Source organism: Zingiber officinale, chromosome 2A (assembly GCF_018446385.1).
Source record: "Zingiber officinale cultivar Zhangliang chromosome 2A, Zo_v1.1, whole genome shotgun sequence".
NCBI classification, from domain to species: domain Eukaryota; kingdom Viridiplantae; phylum Streptophyta; class Magnoliopsida; order Zingiberales; family Zingiberaceae; genus Zingiber; species Zingiber officinale.
In genome coordinates this window covers 127,480,253-127,498,052 of record NC_055988.1, presented here as the reverse complement: position 1 = coordinate 127,498,052, position 17,800 = coordinate 127,480,253, and the positions used below count along the sequence as shown (strand labels likewise).

The 17,800-nt window shown below is 48.6% G+C and overlaps 1 protein-coding gene across 1 annotated transcript; it reads right to left on the bottom strand.

The window, feature by feature from the left end:
• Nucleotides 1–1,151: 1,151 nt before the first annotated feature.
• LOC122042273 (UBP1-associated protein 2A-like) lies at nucleotides 1,152–16,445 on the bottom strand. Its single transcript, XM_042602292.1, has 3 exons — nucleotides 16,109–16,445; nucleotides 2,942–3,821; nucleotides 1,152–1,378 (listed from the first exon to the last, which is right to left on the bottom strand). The coding sequence occupies exons 1-2, from the start codon at nucleotides 16,443–16,445 to the stop codon at nucleotides 2,950–2,952; spliced, it is 1,209 nt and encodes a 402-aa protein (XP_042458226.1). The 3' UTR covers nucleotides 1,152–1,378; nucleotides 2,942–2,949.
• Nucleotides 16,446–17,800: the final 1,355 nt, after the last annotated feature.

Below are 17,800 nucleotides of genomic sequence, written 5' to 3'. Positions count from 1 at the left end.
TTTTAACTCGTACAAAATCACTTTAAAATTTTTGATAGCTACTAGATACTATATTAGTTGTTACTACACAACTGTAACAATACGAATATAATGAGCCATTTGTTAATTTTTATAAAAAAATATTGAAATGTCTTTTGATTTAACTTAGGCATATTTAAACCTCTGAAATATTTATCCCAATATTTAAATCATAATCCTCTTAGTATGTTTATAAATTTTTTTTATTGTTTCTCTGTGAAAAAAGTTTTGGCATGTAATTATCACATTTTATAGTCGATTGATACTTAAGTTCTAAATTAGTTTTAAAAAAAAATTAAAAATAAAAGGAGCAGCATTTAGAACATGGAGCATTGTTTTCGTTGCAATAAAATGTTACGATAAATAAAAAGATAGGAGACCATGTGATCTACTTAAATATTATATTTAAATGAAAACCAACAACTAGCAGGAATTTGCAGCACGGCAACAATCAATACACAAGTTTTTAAACAACGATTCTACTATACAAAATCTTTCAATATTAAAAAAAATAATTATGCGTTTCATAAAAGCAACCAAGGAAATCACGATAGGGAAAGTTGCATACTTAACAAATTTTCATTACAATGTTATTTCCAGCATTCAAAACTAGTTGGGATCATAACACAAGATCCAATTCAAATGATAGAAAAATGAAAAGCTTACAAAAAAATATTGTATCGCTAAAGTTGTATTACAATTCAAACTACACCACCATCAAATTGGAGATTTCCACAATTTTAATTCATCAAAGTTGAATGCAAGAAATCACTCCAAAAATCTTAAACTTTTCATTTTCCTACTTAATCAACATGTTCAGGCTTGCTTATCAGTGAAACAAATTTAAATTTTAACCTACTAGCAAATACATCAGCTTTAGCAACACACATTAAGAAAAGTTGAGTTAATTCAGCAAAATCTAAAAATAATTAACATCAAAAGAAATGTAACACGTATTGATAAATAATAGCTGGGTTTATATCAATCAGAAATTTAAAATAAATAATATGAAAAATCAGCTATATCATGAAGAGAAGAATTCATGACAATTTAACTCCAACAAAACATCTAAAAAGTATAAGAAAAATTTTATATCACAATAAAAAATATATAGGAAAATTTAAAAACAAAATATAGCATTAGCAATTTCAAGATAGAATACTGTCTGGCAAATGCTTAAATATCAGTTGTAGAAAAAACAAAATAGTTGAGCGATACAGGAAAATAAGAAAACTCAAGTTTCACAGAACTAAAGGCACCAATGTTCAACCAAAAGACATTCAAAATAACATCAGCCACGAAGACACCAGTGTAAATTTTGTAAATGTTGAACCTCTCTGGTGGATATTTCTCCTTGCATCTGCAAAGAAAGGTCTCGTAGATGTTAACACCAAAATTTGACATAAATGGTTTTCGTACCAATGAATAACAATTCTAAGATCCTGTTGTGGCATTGTGCAAGCTGCGATAATTTAGTTTAGTTGTTAATGTGCAGCCATCTTCAACATCAAAAGAATTCAAAACAGAATACTCATAATTCCCAAATGGCATTCTTGGGTTTCAATTTTTCACAGCAGGTGCCTCTCCTCTCACTTCTTTCTTTGCTTCCCCAATATGAAATATCCCATCAAGAAATATTGATCTTAAAAAAATTTCAATGGACCAAATGAACTCAAAATTACAAAATAAGGTTGCCGGCAAGGCTCTAGGCATGAAGCAGATAGGCCAGTGAGATAATAGGCAAATATGCTAGAGGGAAGCGAGGATAAATTTTATGCTGATATCATTTGATAATGCATAGTAACAATACAGGATAAAGAGGAGGTGAGAGGGAGATGTAATAGGGTTTTACAGTTTAAACTGACCAAATTGATTTGTTTGATTCAGTTTGAAAGCTTATTGGTTTCACTTTTGGTTCATTTCCTACTTGGAAATTCTCACACTCATTAACCCAGTTGCATCTGAAAATCTTCTACCAAATTGACAAACTGAACCATCCCATCCCCACTAGGGAGAGGGGAGAGAGTAGCATTAGCTGGAGAAGATAAACATAAAAATATACAACTATGGTAAGTCACTAACATATCTGTGTCCTACATAGTAATCTAGCTAACCAATTACTAAAACTGGTTAAATAAGACTACATCCTAACTTGCCAATGGTGATTTTTATGCGTTTGATGCAATTAGAAAATTATTTCTCTAACCAGCATATGCTTTAGCAAGATTATAACAAGCACAAACAAGTAAATGTGGGAAATAGTTCGTGCAAGTGGAGGAGGTTATGCTGAAAAAAAACACAGCTCTCTTTTTCGGCTCTACTAGGTGGGAGCATGCTAACTTCCCTAAATTATAGAACTAACAAAAATATATAGATCTAGGAGTCAAATAAAGAGAGTGACAACGACAACAGTACCAAAACAATTGTTTCATTCTCATTAAAAATTAGCAATCATGAAAAAAGATTAGCCATCAGAAGGATGTGAAGATTGTTAGGTTCCAAAACAGCCAATAGAAGTTGGATGTTAAAATATTAAGGAAGAAACTTGAACTTAATTGAAAAGCTACATAGATATAAGTATATAGTAAGGATCTATAGCAATGAATGCTTAGTAATTCATGACAATCGAGGTAACAGAAGAAATTGTCGAGGATGAAATTGCCAATATCATAGCCAAATATTTAATACAAAAGATTTGCTTTATTCTACATGTTATTATGTTCATCTTGGTTTACACTCATGAATGTTACATAAGATTATGAAATGCCATTGTGCTCCTAACAGGATGAAATATATAGAGGTAAATTAAAATGAATGTTTCCCAACATAATGATAATTGCCAAAACATTAAAAAAATGGATAGGAAAACATGATATGGTGTCGGTATGTCAAAATGATTTCAATCATCAAAGAAATGTCGTACCATAAGTGTCAAGAAAATCCTCCAGACGAGTTGCTAGGACCCATGGATGATGCCTGCCCAAACATCAAGGCTTTATATGATTGTAAAACCTGAAGATCTGCCAACGCTTGAGAATTGTAATCACCCACAAATGAAGAGGCTCCGCTCCCCGTTGTTGCTACTCCTATCTGTTGACTCTGAGATGCAAGCAAACCAACTGTGGGATTCTGAGCAGCAGCAGCAGCAACAGTCGGATTAAGTACAGCGGCAGCTAAAATTGGGTTTTGTCCTAGAAGAAAACTGTATGCTGCAGGGTTCTGGTTGTACAGAGCAATGTTCTGTGCAGCAGCCACGGCTGCCAGTACAGATTGCGGCGTTGCAGCCGGAGCAGAAGAAGCAACTGTGGGGTTGAGAGCTAAAGTCGGTGCCTTTCCCTTCTGCTGTCCATGCTCGATAGCCAGTCGACAGTGCAGCTGGTGACCCTCAAATACCTTGTGTGGTTCCTCGAGTGCTCTCCTCGCCCCTTCAAGGGTTTTATAAACAAAGATGGCGTATCCCCTCGATTTACCTGTGATCATATCAAAGCCAAAAGGGCCCGTCTCAATCTCCCCGAACTGGGAGAAGAACGCCTTGAGCTTATCAGGAGCGGCGTCCGTGTGGACGTTGCTGATGTAAACCTTCCGCCCGGAAGTGTCCCCTCCGCTGGAAGCAGCGGGAGGGCCGATGGACGCGAGCTGGCAATGGGTTAGGCGGTTCTTTATCTTCTTCTCGGGTTCCTTGAGGGCATTGATGGCTCCGGCACGGGTGCGAAAGAGGACGAAGGCATAGCCCTTGCAACGGCCGGTGGTCTTATCTACGACTACATTGCAGTCCTCGACGGCGCCAAATGGCTCAAAGGCATGTGATCCTGTCCGAATCAGGAGTCAAGGGACGCTGGGCACGTGGCGTTTCCTGCGGAATCCTCGAATGCTCCGGTGAACCTGCAACAAAACCGGGCCGGGAGGGGTGTCCCGGCGACGGCCCTCCGACGCTCAAGTCAGGCGAGGAATAACAAAAAGGTGGTTCCCAAATCAAGATTTTTCATACCTCCGGTGAAGAAATGGAGGCCTTATATAGACCTTTGGAGGAGACCCGAATGCCCCGGTCAAATCAACAACATGCCTTTGACCATGCTCAAGTATGGGTCTGTCAGAAGGGCCATGCCCAAATATGGATCTATCAGGAAGATGTTCATGAGACCATACTGCTACTGTACCGACCATTTCACGATGTGACGGCGAGATCCTCCATCGTGCGATTTTGTGTACGGCCTAATCATCAGACATGCTCCTGCTAACATCCTAGATCCAGGGCCGAGCGGATGAGCCGCTCGGCTACCTTTTACCCTCGCCCATATTTCTGCCGAGCGAACTCCCGCTCGGCCCTTATGCTTCTGCCGAGCGGACTACCGCTCGGCCCTTCGATCTCCCAGCCTTGACGTCGGAAACCCAAGCCCTTGGATGGGTTAACTCTAGCTCCGCTCGGACCTACCCCAGCTGCTCGGCTCGCTTAGTTAGCCTACCCTGGGTCTACTGCCGGATCACTTGCCTTCCCTTCAAGTCTAGTCGAAGGAGGCAGTAAGTCCGACTGACTGGACTGCGTGTCCGAGCGGGTAGTCGTCGCCTATAATATTCTTTGAGCCGTTCGGTCCTTACATCAGGTTAGGCCGTTCGGCTATTCAATTGGGATGCCTTGTCGTTCCAGATAAATGTTTATTCGCCTGCATTTCCCGAAAATCGCGCAAAATCTTTCTCATTAAATCACAGCATGCGCGGTATGACGCGCATTAATTGCACTCGGTGACAGAGCGCCACGTGTCGATCCTGGTGTGGCGGCGACGTCACTTACGAGGGGATGCGCCCGTTTGAAATGGACGGCCCGATGGCGTCCTTGTTTCTCGTGCCCTGGATCGGACGGTGGAGGCTGACCTGCCTCTGCAGTATAAAGTCTTCCTCTCCTTCCTTCGCCGCACGCTTGTTTGCGTGTTGCCTTCTGTTCCATTCCATTGCTGCGGCCTCCGGCGATCTAGTGTCTGGGTTTAGGCGGCGATCCCCTCATCGGTGATTCTTCCGACCTCTTTCCTTCCCCGTGAGTCCTCTGCCTTCACTTATTAGGTTTTTCCTGCTCCTTTCGCCCCTTTCCTTCCCCTTTCTTCAATTTCTCGCCATTCTTCCGCTTTTCTGAGATGGCAAGCTCCTCCGCACCCGCTGGTAGCGCTCTGGGCCCTTGGTACTTGACCATGGAGAGCCGATTCGATGAGGAGCACGCCCGGCGCCTCATCCGGACATATGAGCTTCCTGATGACCACGAAATAATCCTAGCCGACGCGACCGATCGGCCACATGACCCGCCGACCGGCTCTATTTGTCTCTTTTTAGACCAATTCCAGGGCGGCCTCAGATTTCCCACTCATTCTTTTATTTTGGAAGTTTGCAACTACTTCCGAATCCCGCTCGGCCAGCTTGTGCCGAATTCCTTTAGGTTGCTGAGCGGGATGGTCGTCCTCTTTAAGTTGCACAGCATTCCTCTCGACCCTAAGATATTCCATTTCTTCTTCTACCCCAAACAATCAGAACCGGGCACTTTTATCTTCCAAAGCAGAATAGGCTTCAAGTTTTTTGATAACATGCCGACCTCCAACAAGCATTGGAAGGAGTTCTTCTTTTACATTCGACTCCCCGATCGGCCAGCATTCCGAACTAAATGGCAAACTGCTGTGCCGACCCAGCCGGAGCTCGGCAAATTCAGAAGCAACCCGGCCTACCTTCATGCGGCCAACTGGTTATCTGGTCAGTGGTACAAAATTGACCAGCTGCTGCTCAAAGGGGTCTTGTACATTTTTGGGTTGTCTCCCGTTCGGGCCAATCTCCCATACCGCATGGGTAAGGATTCTTCATTCCCTTCGCTTTTTTTGTCTAACTGATTTTAATTTTTTCCCCTGCAGCTGAAGTCATGTGGCGCTCTAAGGCTACTGCTCATTTGAAACTGAAGTCCAATGAGATTGAAGCGGCCACCAAAAAGGAGCTCGCCGAGCGGGGTCTTATCCCTAGCCGCCCGGCAGGTACAGGAGAGGGAGGGGCACAGTCCGCCCCTGAAACAGAAGCTGCCTCTTCCGATTCTGCGGCGGTTGAGGCGGAAATCGATCCTGTTTCCTCGGCTCCCGCCGAGTTGGGCGTTCCGCATGTCGAGGATCCCCCATTGGAGATGCGGCGGAAACGTCGAAGAGACCTGAACCCTCCGCCGACCCAGGAGGAGGGACTACAAGCGCCGATCGGCGTGACTTCGCCCGACCGCACGCCATCACAGATCGGGACTCCTATGGCGTCGCCACCGGCACAGCCTTCTGGTTCTCCTCCCCGGACTCGTCGTCGCCTGCGACGGTTCGGCGAAACTTCCACTATAGGGGAGTCTTCGGGCCAGGCTACCGCAGCTGCCGAAGCGGCGTCCGGCCATCCAACCATCAAGACCACCCTCCGATTCCCATCGGAGGAGTATTTGCTATCCGCCGATCGGCCGTCGAGCCCTGTTCACGAAATAACCTTGACGGGTCCGCTCGCCAAGCTCTTCGAGGACGCCCAGATTCAGGCGGCCCTCATGACGCCCAAGCAGCTCGGCGATAATAATATGCAGCAGGCGACGCAGGTAAACCCATCTTCATTCCCGTGTCATGCTATTGTTTGATTCCTGATATTATTATTTCCCTTACAGCGCTGGGCTGAACAAATTGCCACTAGCCGTCGGCTGGCCGAGTTAGAGGGCCTTCTGGAAAAACTTCAAGTGTCGGAAGGTTCCACGGCCGAGCGGGAGAAACGAATCCTCGAGGCCGAACAGAAAAAGGCTGCCGACCTGGCTAATGAGGTGGCCAGGCTAGAGGCCTTGGTGAAGAAGCGCGACAAAGAGGTGAAGCGCGCTGGTAGCCGGAAGAGGCAGGCGATCGCTGACCTGGACAAAATGAAAGTGGAGGTCCGTGCGCTAGGTCAACAATCCAAGGATCTGGAGGCCCAGCTGAACGCCGAACAGGAGGCCCGTTCGGCCGAACGCACAAAGGCTGAAGCAAACTTGAAGGCCCTCCAAGATTCTTTAACTGGCTCCCGGGCGGTCCTCAAAAAATATAAGGAGGAAGAACCGAGTCGCCTGGCTGCAGCGCGCCAAGAATACCTTCAGTCAGAGAGGTTCGGCGTAAAGTTTGGGGGCCACATCTCTTCTACTTTCGCCGAGGCGGTTAAGGTCACCGTGGCGTATCTGAAGAAGAGCGGCCACCTTCCTGAAGGCATGCATATTCCCGCCTCCGACCTGACGGCCCTGCTTGATGATATCCCCGATGCTTTCTTTAATTTCGAGGACCCGGAGTGATGTGCGTCATTTAAGCACTCTTTGTATTTCATCCGCTGGGCGGATGTTAAATTTTTGTAATTGCCGCTCGGCGCAACGGCCTTTGTTAAAATTGTTTACCCTTCATTGCCTTTGTATTCTTGGTGCTCGTTCGTAGAGTCAGTTAAGCTCTATTCGTTTAAATCGCTTAGAGGATTCACACTGCTTGTATTCAGCAAATGCCAAGTGTTGGCAAACTGAAAACCGGTCGGTGAGGCTCTCGATGTCTTAAGGCTGTTTGTCGCTCTCGAGACTACACTCCCGACGGCACGGGTCTTCCATCGGCGTTTGGCTCGGTCCATCCTCCGGCGAGCGGCTCGGGGTCTTGACATCGAGCCGTGGCTCGGACATAATCCTCCCGATCGGCTCGGGGTCTTGACATCGAGCCGTGGCTCGACATAATCCTCGGCCGATCGGCTCGAGGGCGCCGGTGATAACGCGACCTCGAGCGGGAGAGAATATATGATATCTTTGGTCCGTGCGGAGGTCCGGCCGGGAGGTTTATAGTCGGTCCATGCGTCGACTCTTCCGGTCGGGTGATTTATAGTCGCCGGTCCGAGCGTCCCGACTCTTGGTCGGTCGCCCGTGTTTATAGTCGCCGATCCATTGCGTCCGACTCTTGGTGATCGCCCGTGTTTATAGTCGCCGGTCCGACTGCGTCCCGACTCTTGGTCGATCGCCCGTGATTTATAGTCGCCGGTGCGTCCGACTCTTGGTGTCGCCCGTGATTTATAATCGCGTCCATTGCGTCCGACTCTTGGTCGATCGCCCGTGATTTATAGTCGCCGTCCGTGCGTCCGACTCTTGGTCGGTTTATAGTCGGGTTCGTTGCGTCCGACTCTTGGTGATCGCCGTGATTTATAGTCGCCGGTCCATTGCGTCCGACTCTTGGTGATCGCCCGTGATTTATAGTCGCCGGTCATTGCGTCCGACTCTTGGTCGATCGCCCGTGATTTATAGTCGCCGTCCGATCATTGCGTCCGACTCTTGGTGATCGCCGTGGTTTATAATCGCCGTTCATTGCGTCCGACTCTTGGTGGTCGCCCGTGGTTTATAATCGCCGATCATTGCGTCCGACTCTTGGTGCGCCCGACGAACAGTTTATAGTCGCGGTCCATTGCGTCCGACTCTTGGTCGCCGGCGGTTTATAGTCGCCGGTCCGATTGCGTCCCGACTCTTGGTCGATCGCCCGTGATTTATAGTCGCCGGTCCATGCGTCGACGGTCTTCCGCTCGGGTGATTTATAGTCGCCGGTCCGTGCGTCCGACTCTTGGTGATCGCGTGATTTATAGTCGCCGATCCATTGCGTCCGACTCTTGGTTGGTCGCCGGCGGTTTATAATCATGTCCGTGCGTCCGACTCTTGGTCGGTCGCCGTGATTTATAGTCGCCGGTCATTGCGTCCGACTCTTGGTCGATCGCGGCGGTTTATAGTCGCGGTCCGATGCGTCCGACTCTTGGTCGATCGCCCGTGATTTATAGTCGCGTCCGACTCTCGATTTTAACGACGGTGCTCGTCGGTCTTCAAGTGATACCATATACCCGGCCGAACGGCTCGGGCCTTCACATCGAGCGCTGGGCTTGCATATAATCCTCCCCGAGGTAGTCTCGGCTATAATGTACCTTGCCGAGCGGCTCAGGCATTCGCTCCTAGGCAATAACCTCCCTCTATCACCCTGAACAGCGCAGGGTTTTAGTTTCCCATCCTGCCATAATAGTATGCAGCCCGGCCGAGCGGCCTGGGGTCTACAAGGCAACGATGCTTATGTTCTATACGCAACCCGGAGCGGCCTGGGGTCTTCTAGGCAACGATGCTTATGTTCTATACGCAGGGGTCTTCTAGGCGACGATGCTTATGTTCTATACGCAGAGCGGCCTGGGGTCTTCTAGGCAACGATGCTTATGTTCTATACGCGAGCGGCCTGGGGTCTTCTAGGCGACGATGCTTATGTTCTACCGAGCGGCCCGGGTCTTCTAACAACGATGCTTATGTTCTATCTGCCCGGCCACTGGGGTCTTCTAAGCGGACGATGCTTATGTTATACGCATATACCCGGCCGAACGGCTGGGGTCTTCACAGCGAGCGATGGGCTTGCATATTATCCTCCCCGAGGTAGTCTCGGCTATGATGTACCTTGCCGAGCGGCTCAGGCATTCGCTCCTAGGCAATGACCTCCCTCTATCACCCTGAACAGCGCAGGGTTTTAGTTTCCCATCCTGCCATAATAGTATGCAGCCCGGCCGAGCGGCCTGGGGTCTACAAGGCAACGATGCTTATGTTCTATACGCAGCTCGGCCGAGCGGCCTGGGGTCTTCTAGGCGACGATGCTTATGTTCTATACGCAGCCCGGCCGAACGGTGCTTATATTCTATACGCAACCCGGCCGAGCGGCCTGGGGTCTTCTAGGCGACGATGCTTATGTTCTATACGCACCCGGCGGCTGGGTCTTCTAAACAACGATGCTTATGTTCTATCGCGGCGGCACAGGGTCTTCTAAGCGGCGATGCTTATGTTCTATCGCGGCCGGCGGCTGGGGTCTTCTAAGCGACGATGCTTATGTTCTATCGCGGCCCGGCTGGGGTCTTCTAGGCAACGATGCTTATGTTCTATCTGGCCGAGCGGCTGGGGTCTTCTAGCGGCGATGCTTATGTTCTATCCCCGAGCGGCTGGGTCTTCTAAAACGATGCTTATGTTCTATCATGACCGTGGCGGCACTGGGTCTTCTAAGCGACGATGCTTATGTTCTATCGCGGCCCCGGGCGGCACAGGGTCTTCTAGCAACGATGCTTATGTTCTATCGACCGAGCGGCTGGGTCTTCTAGGCGACGATGCTTATGTTCTATCGCGGCCGGCGGCACTGGGGTCTTCTAGTCTTGATGATCGGTCTTATTTACGCTCCTCGGATTTTCATTTACGCATTTTCAATAATCGATCGAAAAATGTACACGTAGTGGTTTCTGATGATACCCTTTCACCCCGCCTGGGGCTGGAGGTGGTTCGCGCTCCACGGCCTATCTAGTTGTCGCCGCCCTCATCTTCCGTTGGCCCGGGCGGAGCTTTCGATGATTTTGAAAGGACCGCCCATGGAGCCTCCAACTTACATCGCCGACCGGCTTGGCTTTCTTTCAGACAAGATCGCCGACTTGGAATGCTCGGGGAATGACGCGTCGGTTGTAGTTTTGTTTCATCCGTTGACGATATGCCATCCGGACGGACGCCTTTGCCTTTCCTCTTGACCAAATCTAGCTCCATGTTTCTCGCTCGGCGTTGCCCTCATCGTAGCATTGTATCCGAGCGGATTCAACGCCTTCAACCGGGATGACGGCCTCACCGCCATATACCAAATGGAACGGTGTGACTCCGTCCCTTCTTTCGGCGTCGTCCGGATGGCCCACAAGACGCTCGGCACTTCATCCGGCCAACTTCCTCCCAAATGATCGAGCCGAGCGCGCAGAATCTGAAGGATTTCGGTTGGCGACTTCACTTGACCATTGCTCCGAGGATAGGACTAAATGTGATAGCTTTCGCACCATTCCCTGATCCTCTGACCAGCAAACTGTCTCCCGTTGTCCGAGATGAGCCGGTGGGGGGTGCCGAACCGACACAGGATGTTCTGCCAAATAAATTTGATTACCATCTATTCACTTATTTTAGCCAGCGGTTCTACCTCTACCCATTTGGAGAAGTAATCCACCACGACAAGCATGAACCTTCACTGAATATTGCCATAGGGAAGGGTCTAACGATGTCCATGCCCCATTGGTCGAACGGACAAGACACCATGGACGCCTTCATTTCCTCGGTCGGCCGGTGCAAGATGTTGTGATATTTTTGGTAAGACAGGCAGGTGGCTACTGTCTGAGCGAGATCCTCTTTGAGGGTGGGCCAAAAATATCCGGCCAAGAGAATCTTTTGAGCTAACGATAGCCGCCCGGATGGCCTCCACATGATCCTTGGTGTACTTCCCGAAGGATGTACGCGGAGTCTTCTAGCTCATGCATTTCAACAAAGGCGAAAGCTTTCTTGTACAGTTGATCTCAATGAGTGTAAACCCGCCCCTCCTCACGAGTTGGGCTTCATCCCGATCGGCGGTGTTTTTCCCGCGGAGGAACTCTATGATGGATGTCCTCGATCGATCGGAAATGAGAGCCCCTCCATCCGATCGACGTGCGCCGTTTTTTCAATCGGCTGTTGAATGGCGATCGGTGTTATTGAGCTCGCAAGTTTGGCTAATTCATCGGCCGCCTGGTTCTCCGTTCGGGGAATCTTCTGAATAAGCACTTCTCGAAAAGTAGCCTTGAGTTTTTCAAAGGCTTCAGCGTAGAGCTTAAGCCGAACGCTATTGATTTCAAAGGTGCCAGAAAGTTGTTGAGCGGCCAACTGTGAATCGGAATAGAGGATCACCCGACCGGCACCCACATGCCGTGCTGCCTGTAATCCGGCTATAATGGCCTCGTACTCTGCTTCATTGTTGGTGGCCTTGTAGTCCAGCCGGACTGATAGGTGCATCTTTTCTTCTTGCGGTGAGATGAGCAATATCCCAATCCCACTTCCGAGCCGAGTGGAAGACCCATCCACATATATCCTCCATAGAGCTTCCAGTTCTGGCCTCTGTACCTCGGTCACAAAATCAGCCAAGGATTGGGCTTTAATCGCCGGGCGGGGCTGGTACTGGATATCAAATTCGCTCAATTCTGTTGTCCACTTGATAAGCCGTCCGGACGCTTCTGGATTCAACAGGACTCTTCCGAGTGGACTGTTCGTCCGGACAATGATTGTGTGGGCTAAGAAATACGGTCGAAGGCGCCGAGCGGCTAGAACCAGAGCAAAGGCCAACTTCTCGAGTCCGGTGTAGCGAAGTTCAGCATCTTTCAAAATATGGCTCAGAAAATACACCGGCTGCTCTTCATCGCCCGCCCTCACAAGTGCCGAGCCTACAGCATGCTCAGTTGATGACAGATACATATACAGTGATTCCCCGCCGATCGGCTTGGCAAGTATAGGCAGGGAATTTAGGTATGTCTTCAACTCTTCAAATGCTCGGTCACACTCCTCATCCCACTGGAACTTTGTAGCTTTTCGCAGGATCTTGAAGAAGGGCAGGCTCCGATCGGAGGTTCTAGAGATGAATCTGGATAAAGCAATTATCCGACCGGTCAACCTTTGCACTTCTCTTGTATTTCTTGGGGGCGGCATGTCTTGCAGGGCTTTCACCTTGTTGGGATTTGCTTCGATTCCCCGCTCAGTCACTATATACCCCAAGAAACGCCCTCCTTTAGCTCCGAACAGGCATTTTTGGGGATTTAGCTTGACTCCATATTTGCGCAGTGTTTGGAAGGTTTCTTCCATATCTTTGAAAAGATCAGCCGCTCGGACGGATTTGATAAGGATGTCGTCCACATAAACTTCTAGATTCCGCCCGATCTGCTCCTTGAACACCTTGTTCATCAGGCGTTGATAAGTGGCCCCGGCATTCTTTAATCCGAACGGCATCACGTTGTAGCAATATGTGCCGTCATTCGTTACAAAGCTTACTTTTTCTTGATCTTCCCGGGCGAGCGGCACTTGATGATACCCTTGGTAGGCATCAAGCATGCAAATTAATTCGCAGCCGGCCGTAGAGTCCACCAGCTGATCTATCCGGGGCAGAGGATAAAAATCCTTGGGGCATGCTTTGTTCAGGTCTCGAAAGTCGATGCAGACCCTCCACTTGCCGCCCGGCTTGGAGACCAAGACTACGTTGGCCAGCCAGCTCGGGAACTGTACCTCGCGTATGTGGCCGGCCCTTAGAAGTTTTTCTACTTCCGCCCGGATAATGGTATTCTGCTCGGCGCTGAAGTCCCTTTTTCTCTGTTTCACTGGCCGAGCGTCCGGTCGGACATGCAATTCATGCAGCATCAGGCTTGGCGAAATGCCGGGCAACTCATGTGTCGACCAGACAAAGACATCATGATTTTGCTGGAGGCATTGGATCAGCCTCTCCTTCTGTTTTTCCCCCAGATCCGCAGCGATGAAAGTGGTGGCTTCCGATCGGGTCGGATGGATCTGAACTTCCTCCTTTTCATCATAAATTAAAGCAGGGGGTTTCTCAGTTATGGCGTGCACCTCAATTCGGGGGACCTTCCGAGCGGAAGAAGCTTCTGCTCGGATCATCTCTATATAGCAACGCCGAGCTGCTAGTTGATCTCCCCGCACTTCTCCAACTTTGTCCTCCACGGGGAACTTTATCTTCTGGTGGAAGGTTGAGACAACCGCTCGGAATTCGCCGAGCGCCGGTCGTCCCAGAATGACATTGTAAGATGATGGAGAGTCGACCACCACGAAGTTTATTGTCCTGGTCCTCCGGAGCGGTTCTTCTCCCAGTGAGATGGCCAGCCGAATCTGTCCGACCGGCTGAACTTCATTGCCCGTAAACCCGTAGAGCGGGGTTATCATGGGCAGCAGCTCGGTTCGATCAATTTGCAACTGATCGAACGCCTTCTTGAATATGATGTTGACCGAGCTCCCTGTGTCAACAAATATGCGGTGAATGGTGTAATTTGCTATTACCGCTTTAATGAGCAACGCGTCGTCATGGGGTACTTCTACTCCTTCTAAATCCCCGGGCCCGAAAGTGATTTCTGGTCCGGTCGCCCGCTCTTGGCTACAGCCGACCGCGTGGATCTGCAGCTGCCGGACGCCCGCCTTTCTTGCTCGGTTGGAGTCTCCTCCGGTCGGCCCGCCAGCAATAACGTTGATTTCGCCCCGGGAAATATTGCTCCTGTTTTCTTCCTCCCGAGTGGATGGTCGGGACCGTTCCCTAGACGCCCGACGATTCTCTTGTCTGGGTGATCGGTGCCGATCGGGCGTCTGGTGATGTTGCCTCTCCATGCGGGTCCGGTCGGCTTCCTGAGCCCTTTGCCTCCTGTCACGGGGAGGAGACCGGCGTTCAACCCTCCTGGGAACGGGATTAGTCACGAAGGGAAGATTCCGGCAATCTCTCGTGTTGTGCGTATCTGACTGGTGGAAGGAGCAGAACATAGGAGTCCACCTCTTCTTTGGCTTGGGCCGAGCGGCATCCACTTCTTGTACATGCGATCTGGTGTGGGGAGATCGAATTGCTTCAGCCCTTGGTCCTCTAGGTGGTTGCTGAGCGGAGTGCTGCTTCCGCTCGGCATGAATAAGTGCACGCTCGGTTGGAGCTTCTTTTTTCCGAGCGGCTTGCGCTTCTTCCACGTTTATGTATTCGTTAGCCCGATGTAGCATGTGATCATAGTCTCGGGGCGGCTTTCGGATGAGCGATCTGAAGAAGTCCCCATCAACAAGGCCTTGTGTGAAGGCGTTCATCATCGTTTCCGATGTGGCTGTTGGGATGTCCATCGCCACTTGGTTGAATCGCTGGATGTAAGTTCGAAGCGATTCCTTTGGCTCTTGTTTGATGGCGAACAAGCTGACGCTTGTTTTCTGATAACGCCGACTGCTGGCGAAGTGGTGGAGGAAGGCCGTTCGGAAGTCCTTGAAGCTTGTGATGGATCCGTCCGGCAGCCTACGGAACCACCGCTGAGCCGATCCCGAGAGCGTGGTAAGGAAGACTCGGCACTTCACTCCATCAGTGTATTGGTGGAGCGTGGCGGTATTATCAAACTTACCCAAATGATCATCCGGGTCCGTTGTTCCATTATACTCGCCGATCGTAGGGGGCACGTAGTGCTTGGGCAAAGGATCTCGCAGAATGGCTTCCGAAAATTGGCGGTTGGTCCGCTCGGGAGATGAGTCCGTCCGGGGGGCTTTCCCTTTTCTGTCATCCCGTCTTGGCATTTCGTCTGAGGAAGAGCCTCTATCTCTTCGAGCTGGTGCTGCTTCAGGGGTGCGAAATAGGGCCCGATGGAATGCGATGGTGGCTTGAGGTGCTTCCGCTCGGCCACCAGACGCAGATGTCGCTTGTTGTTCCGCTCGCTCGGCGGATGCTTTTTGTTTTTGCTCCACGAGTTTGGCGGCCCTTATCTCGACCAGAGCGTCGAGTTCCTCCCTTGAAAGCGTCACCGTGTGCTGTCGTCCAGCCTCGTCCATTGTTTCCGATCGGAAGCAGGAGCGTTCCCACAGACGGCGCCAATTTGATCCTGTCCGAATCAGGAGTCAAGGGACGCTGGGCACGTGGCGTTTCCTGCGGAATCCTCGAATGCTCCGGTGAACCTGCAACAAAACCGGGCCGGGAGGGGTGTCCCGGCGACGGCCCTCCGACGCTCAAGTCAGGCGAGGAATAACAAAAAGGTGGTTCCCAAATCAAGATTTTTCATACCTCCGGTGAAGAAATGGAGGCCTTATATAGACCTTTGGAGGAGACCCGAATGCCCCGGTCAAATCAACAACATGCCTTTGACCATGCTCAAGTATGGGTCTGTCAGAAGGGCCATGCCCAAATATGGATCTATCAGGAAGATGTTCATGAGACCATACTGCTACTGTACCGACCATTTCACGATGTGACGGCGAGATCCTCCATCGTGCGATTTTGTGTACGGCCTAATCATCAGACATGCTCCTGCTAACATCCTAGATCCAGGGCCGAGCGGATGAGCCGCTCGGCTACCTTTTACCCTCGCCCATATTTCTGCCGAGCGAACTCCCGCTCGGCCCTTATGCTTCTGCCGAGCGGACTACCGCTCGGCCCTTCGATCTCCCAGCCTTGACGTCGGAAACCCAAGCCCTTGGATGGGTTAACTCTAGCTCCGCTCGGACCTACCCCAGCTGCTCGGCTCGCTTAGATAGCCTACCCTGGGTCTACTGCCGGATCAGCATGTATCAGGGTCTCGCGGGTGGTGTCCCAGCCGATTCCATGGACGAAGACATTGCGGTGGGAGACGTTCTGGTCAGCCACGGCGCGGATGTTGGCGAGGAAAGGCGCATCGTCGGCGATAGCATCGATGAGGAAGCCGATGAGCTGATCCTTGTCGAAAGGCATAAGAAGGCTGAAAATCTGATCAGGCGAAGAGGTGGAGACAATGGATTCCTTATCGCCACCGTCAAAAGGAACGGGATCATCCTGATCCGCGACGTAGTTGCCGGTGGGCAAAGCCAGCTGCAACTGCTGCTGCTCAAGCGCGAGCTTACGCTTCTTAGCTAGCGTCTTCTCCATGTCGAAACGACCTATCAGAGGATTAGGATTAGGGTTTATTCGCTAAAGAGTATTGTAAAGGCGGATGTCCGAGTTGACTCGAACGAGTTCCAAATTTAAGAACGAGTTACTGAGCCGACTCAGTCGCGTCGTTCCTTTTCCTCCCAATGCCAAAGCAAATTCGGCAATTGATGCCCCACGGGTTTAACTAATTGAGCTAGTAAGATAAGATCTTGTGGTTGAATCTCAAGATTAATGGGGTGTAAATTCCATTAATACATGTAAATTCATTTTATCTGTTACTTCTCAGTTATCGTAATTTATTTTTTTCGTGTTGATCTTAGGATGGACTAATAAGGACGAATGTATTCATCTTTTATCAAAAATTCGACAATTGATAATCATTGCACATAGTTTTCTAATGCTCAATTTGGCTAAAGGAGTACAAATAAAATAATTCTAGAATATTTATATTTTTTTAAAACATCGGACCATAGCCGAAAATAATAATCTTATAATCCAAAAAATCTATAGAATCTAAAATAAATGTAATCTAAGGTCTTTAGGTCTATTAGTGAATTTTAACCAAAACCTACTAATTGTCAAAAAATCGCAGACTGCACTTATTTCAGATCCTTTAGATTTCTGAGGTTGCAAAAAGTCAAAACATACTTTCCATTACTAGCTTCACCTTCTTTAGTGGTGGTCTAGAGATTTTGAAAAAACTAAAGGAACGTTTCGTTTATATGTTATCCATTTTTATTTTTTAGAAAAAACACGCACTTTCTAAAAATTAGTGTTTGGTTTGTATTTTCTATATTTGTTTATTAAAAAATAAATAGCATTTTATAGAAAAGTAGATAATGTTTAAAAGTTATTTTCTATTTTTCATAAAATACGCGTTTTTCAGAAAATAAAAATGAAAATAGGGAGAATCAAATGCTCTCTAATTTTCTTTTCTACTTGGTTTTGATATGAGAGTATATTAGAATCACGTTGGCCTTGATATAGGGATATTGGGTCTAGCATATGAGAAAATAAGAAAAAGAAATTTTATTTTTTAAAAAACCTCTGAACCACTACTAGGAAAGTTGAAAATAGTATTGAGAGCCTATTTTAACTCCATGCAATCTCATAAACTCATAGGGACCTGAAATTCATACAATCTAAGGTCAAAATCTACTGATGGACCTAGAAGCCTCAGATTACATCTATTTTCAGGTCTTGTGAATTTATGGGATTACAAAAAGTCCAAATATATCATTTATTACTGTTTTTGACTTCCCTAGTGATGGTCTAGAGTTTTGAAAAAAAATAAATTTATAGGATCGAAGAAAGCGTAGAGGGGTGTGTGAATAGCGTGTGTATTTTTTTCA

What these genes read in the sequence shown, in the direction of transcription:
- LOC122042273 (XM_042602292.1), bottom strand. Translation starts at nt 16,445, where the DNA reads ATGGAGAAGACGCTAGCTAAGAAGCGTAAGCTCGCGCTTGAGCAGCAG. An exon ending in CACCCGCGAGACCCTGATAC is followed by an intron (nt 3,822 to 16,108) that starts ATGCTGATCCGG and finishes GGACAGGATCAC; the next exon opens with ATGCCTTTGAGCCATTTGGC.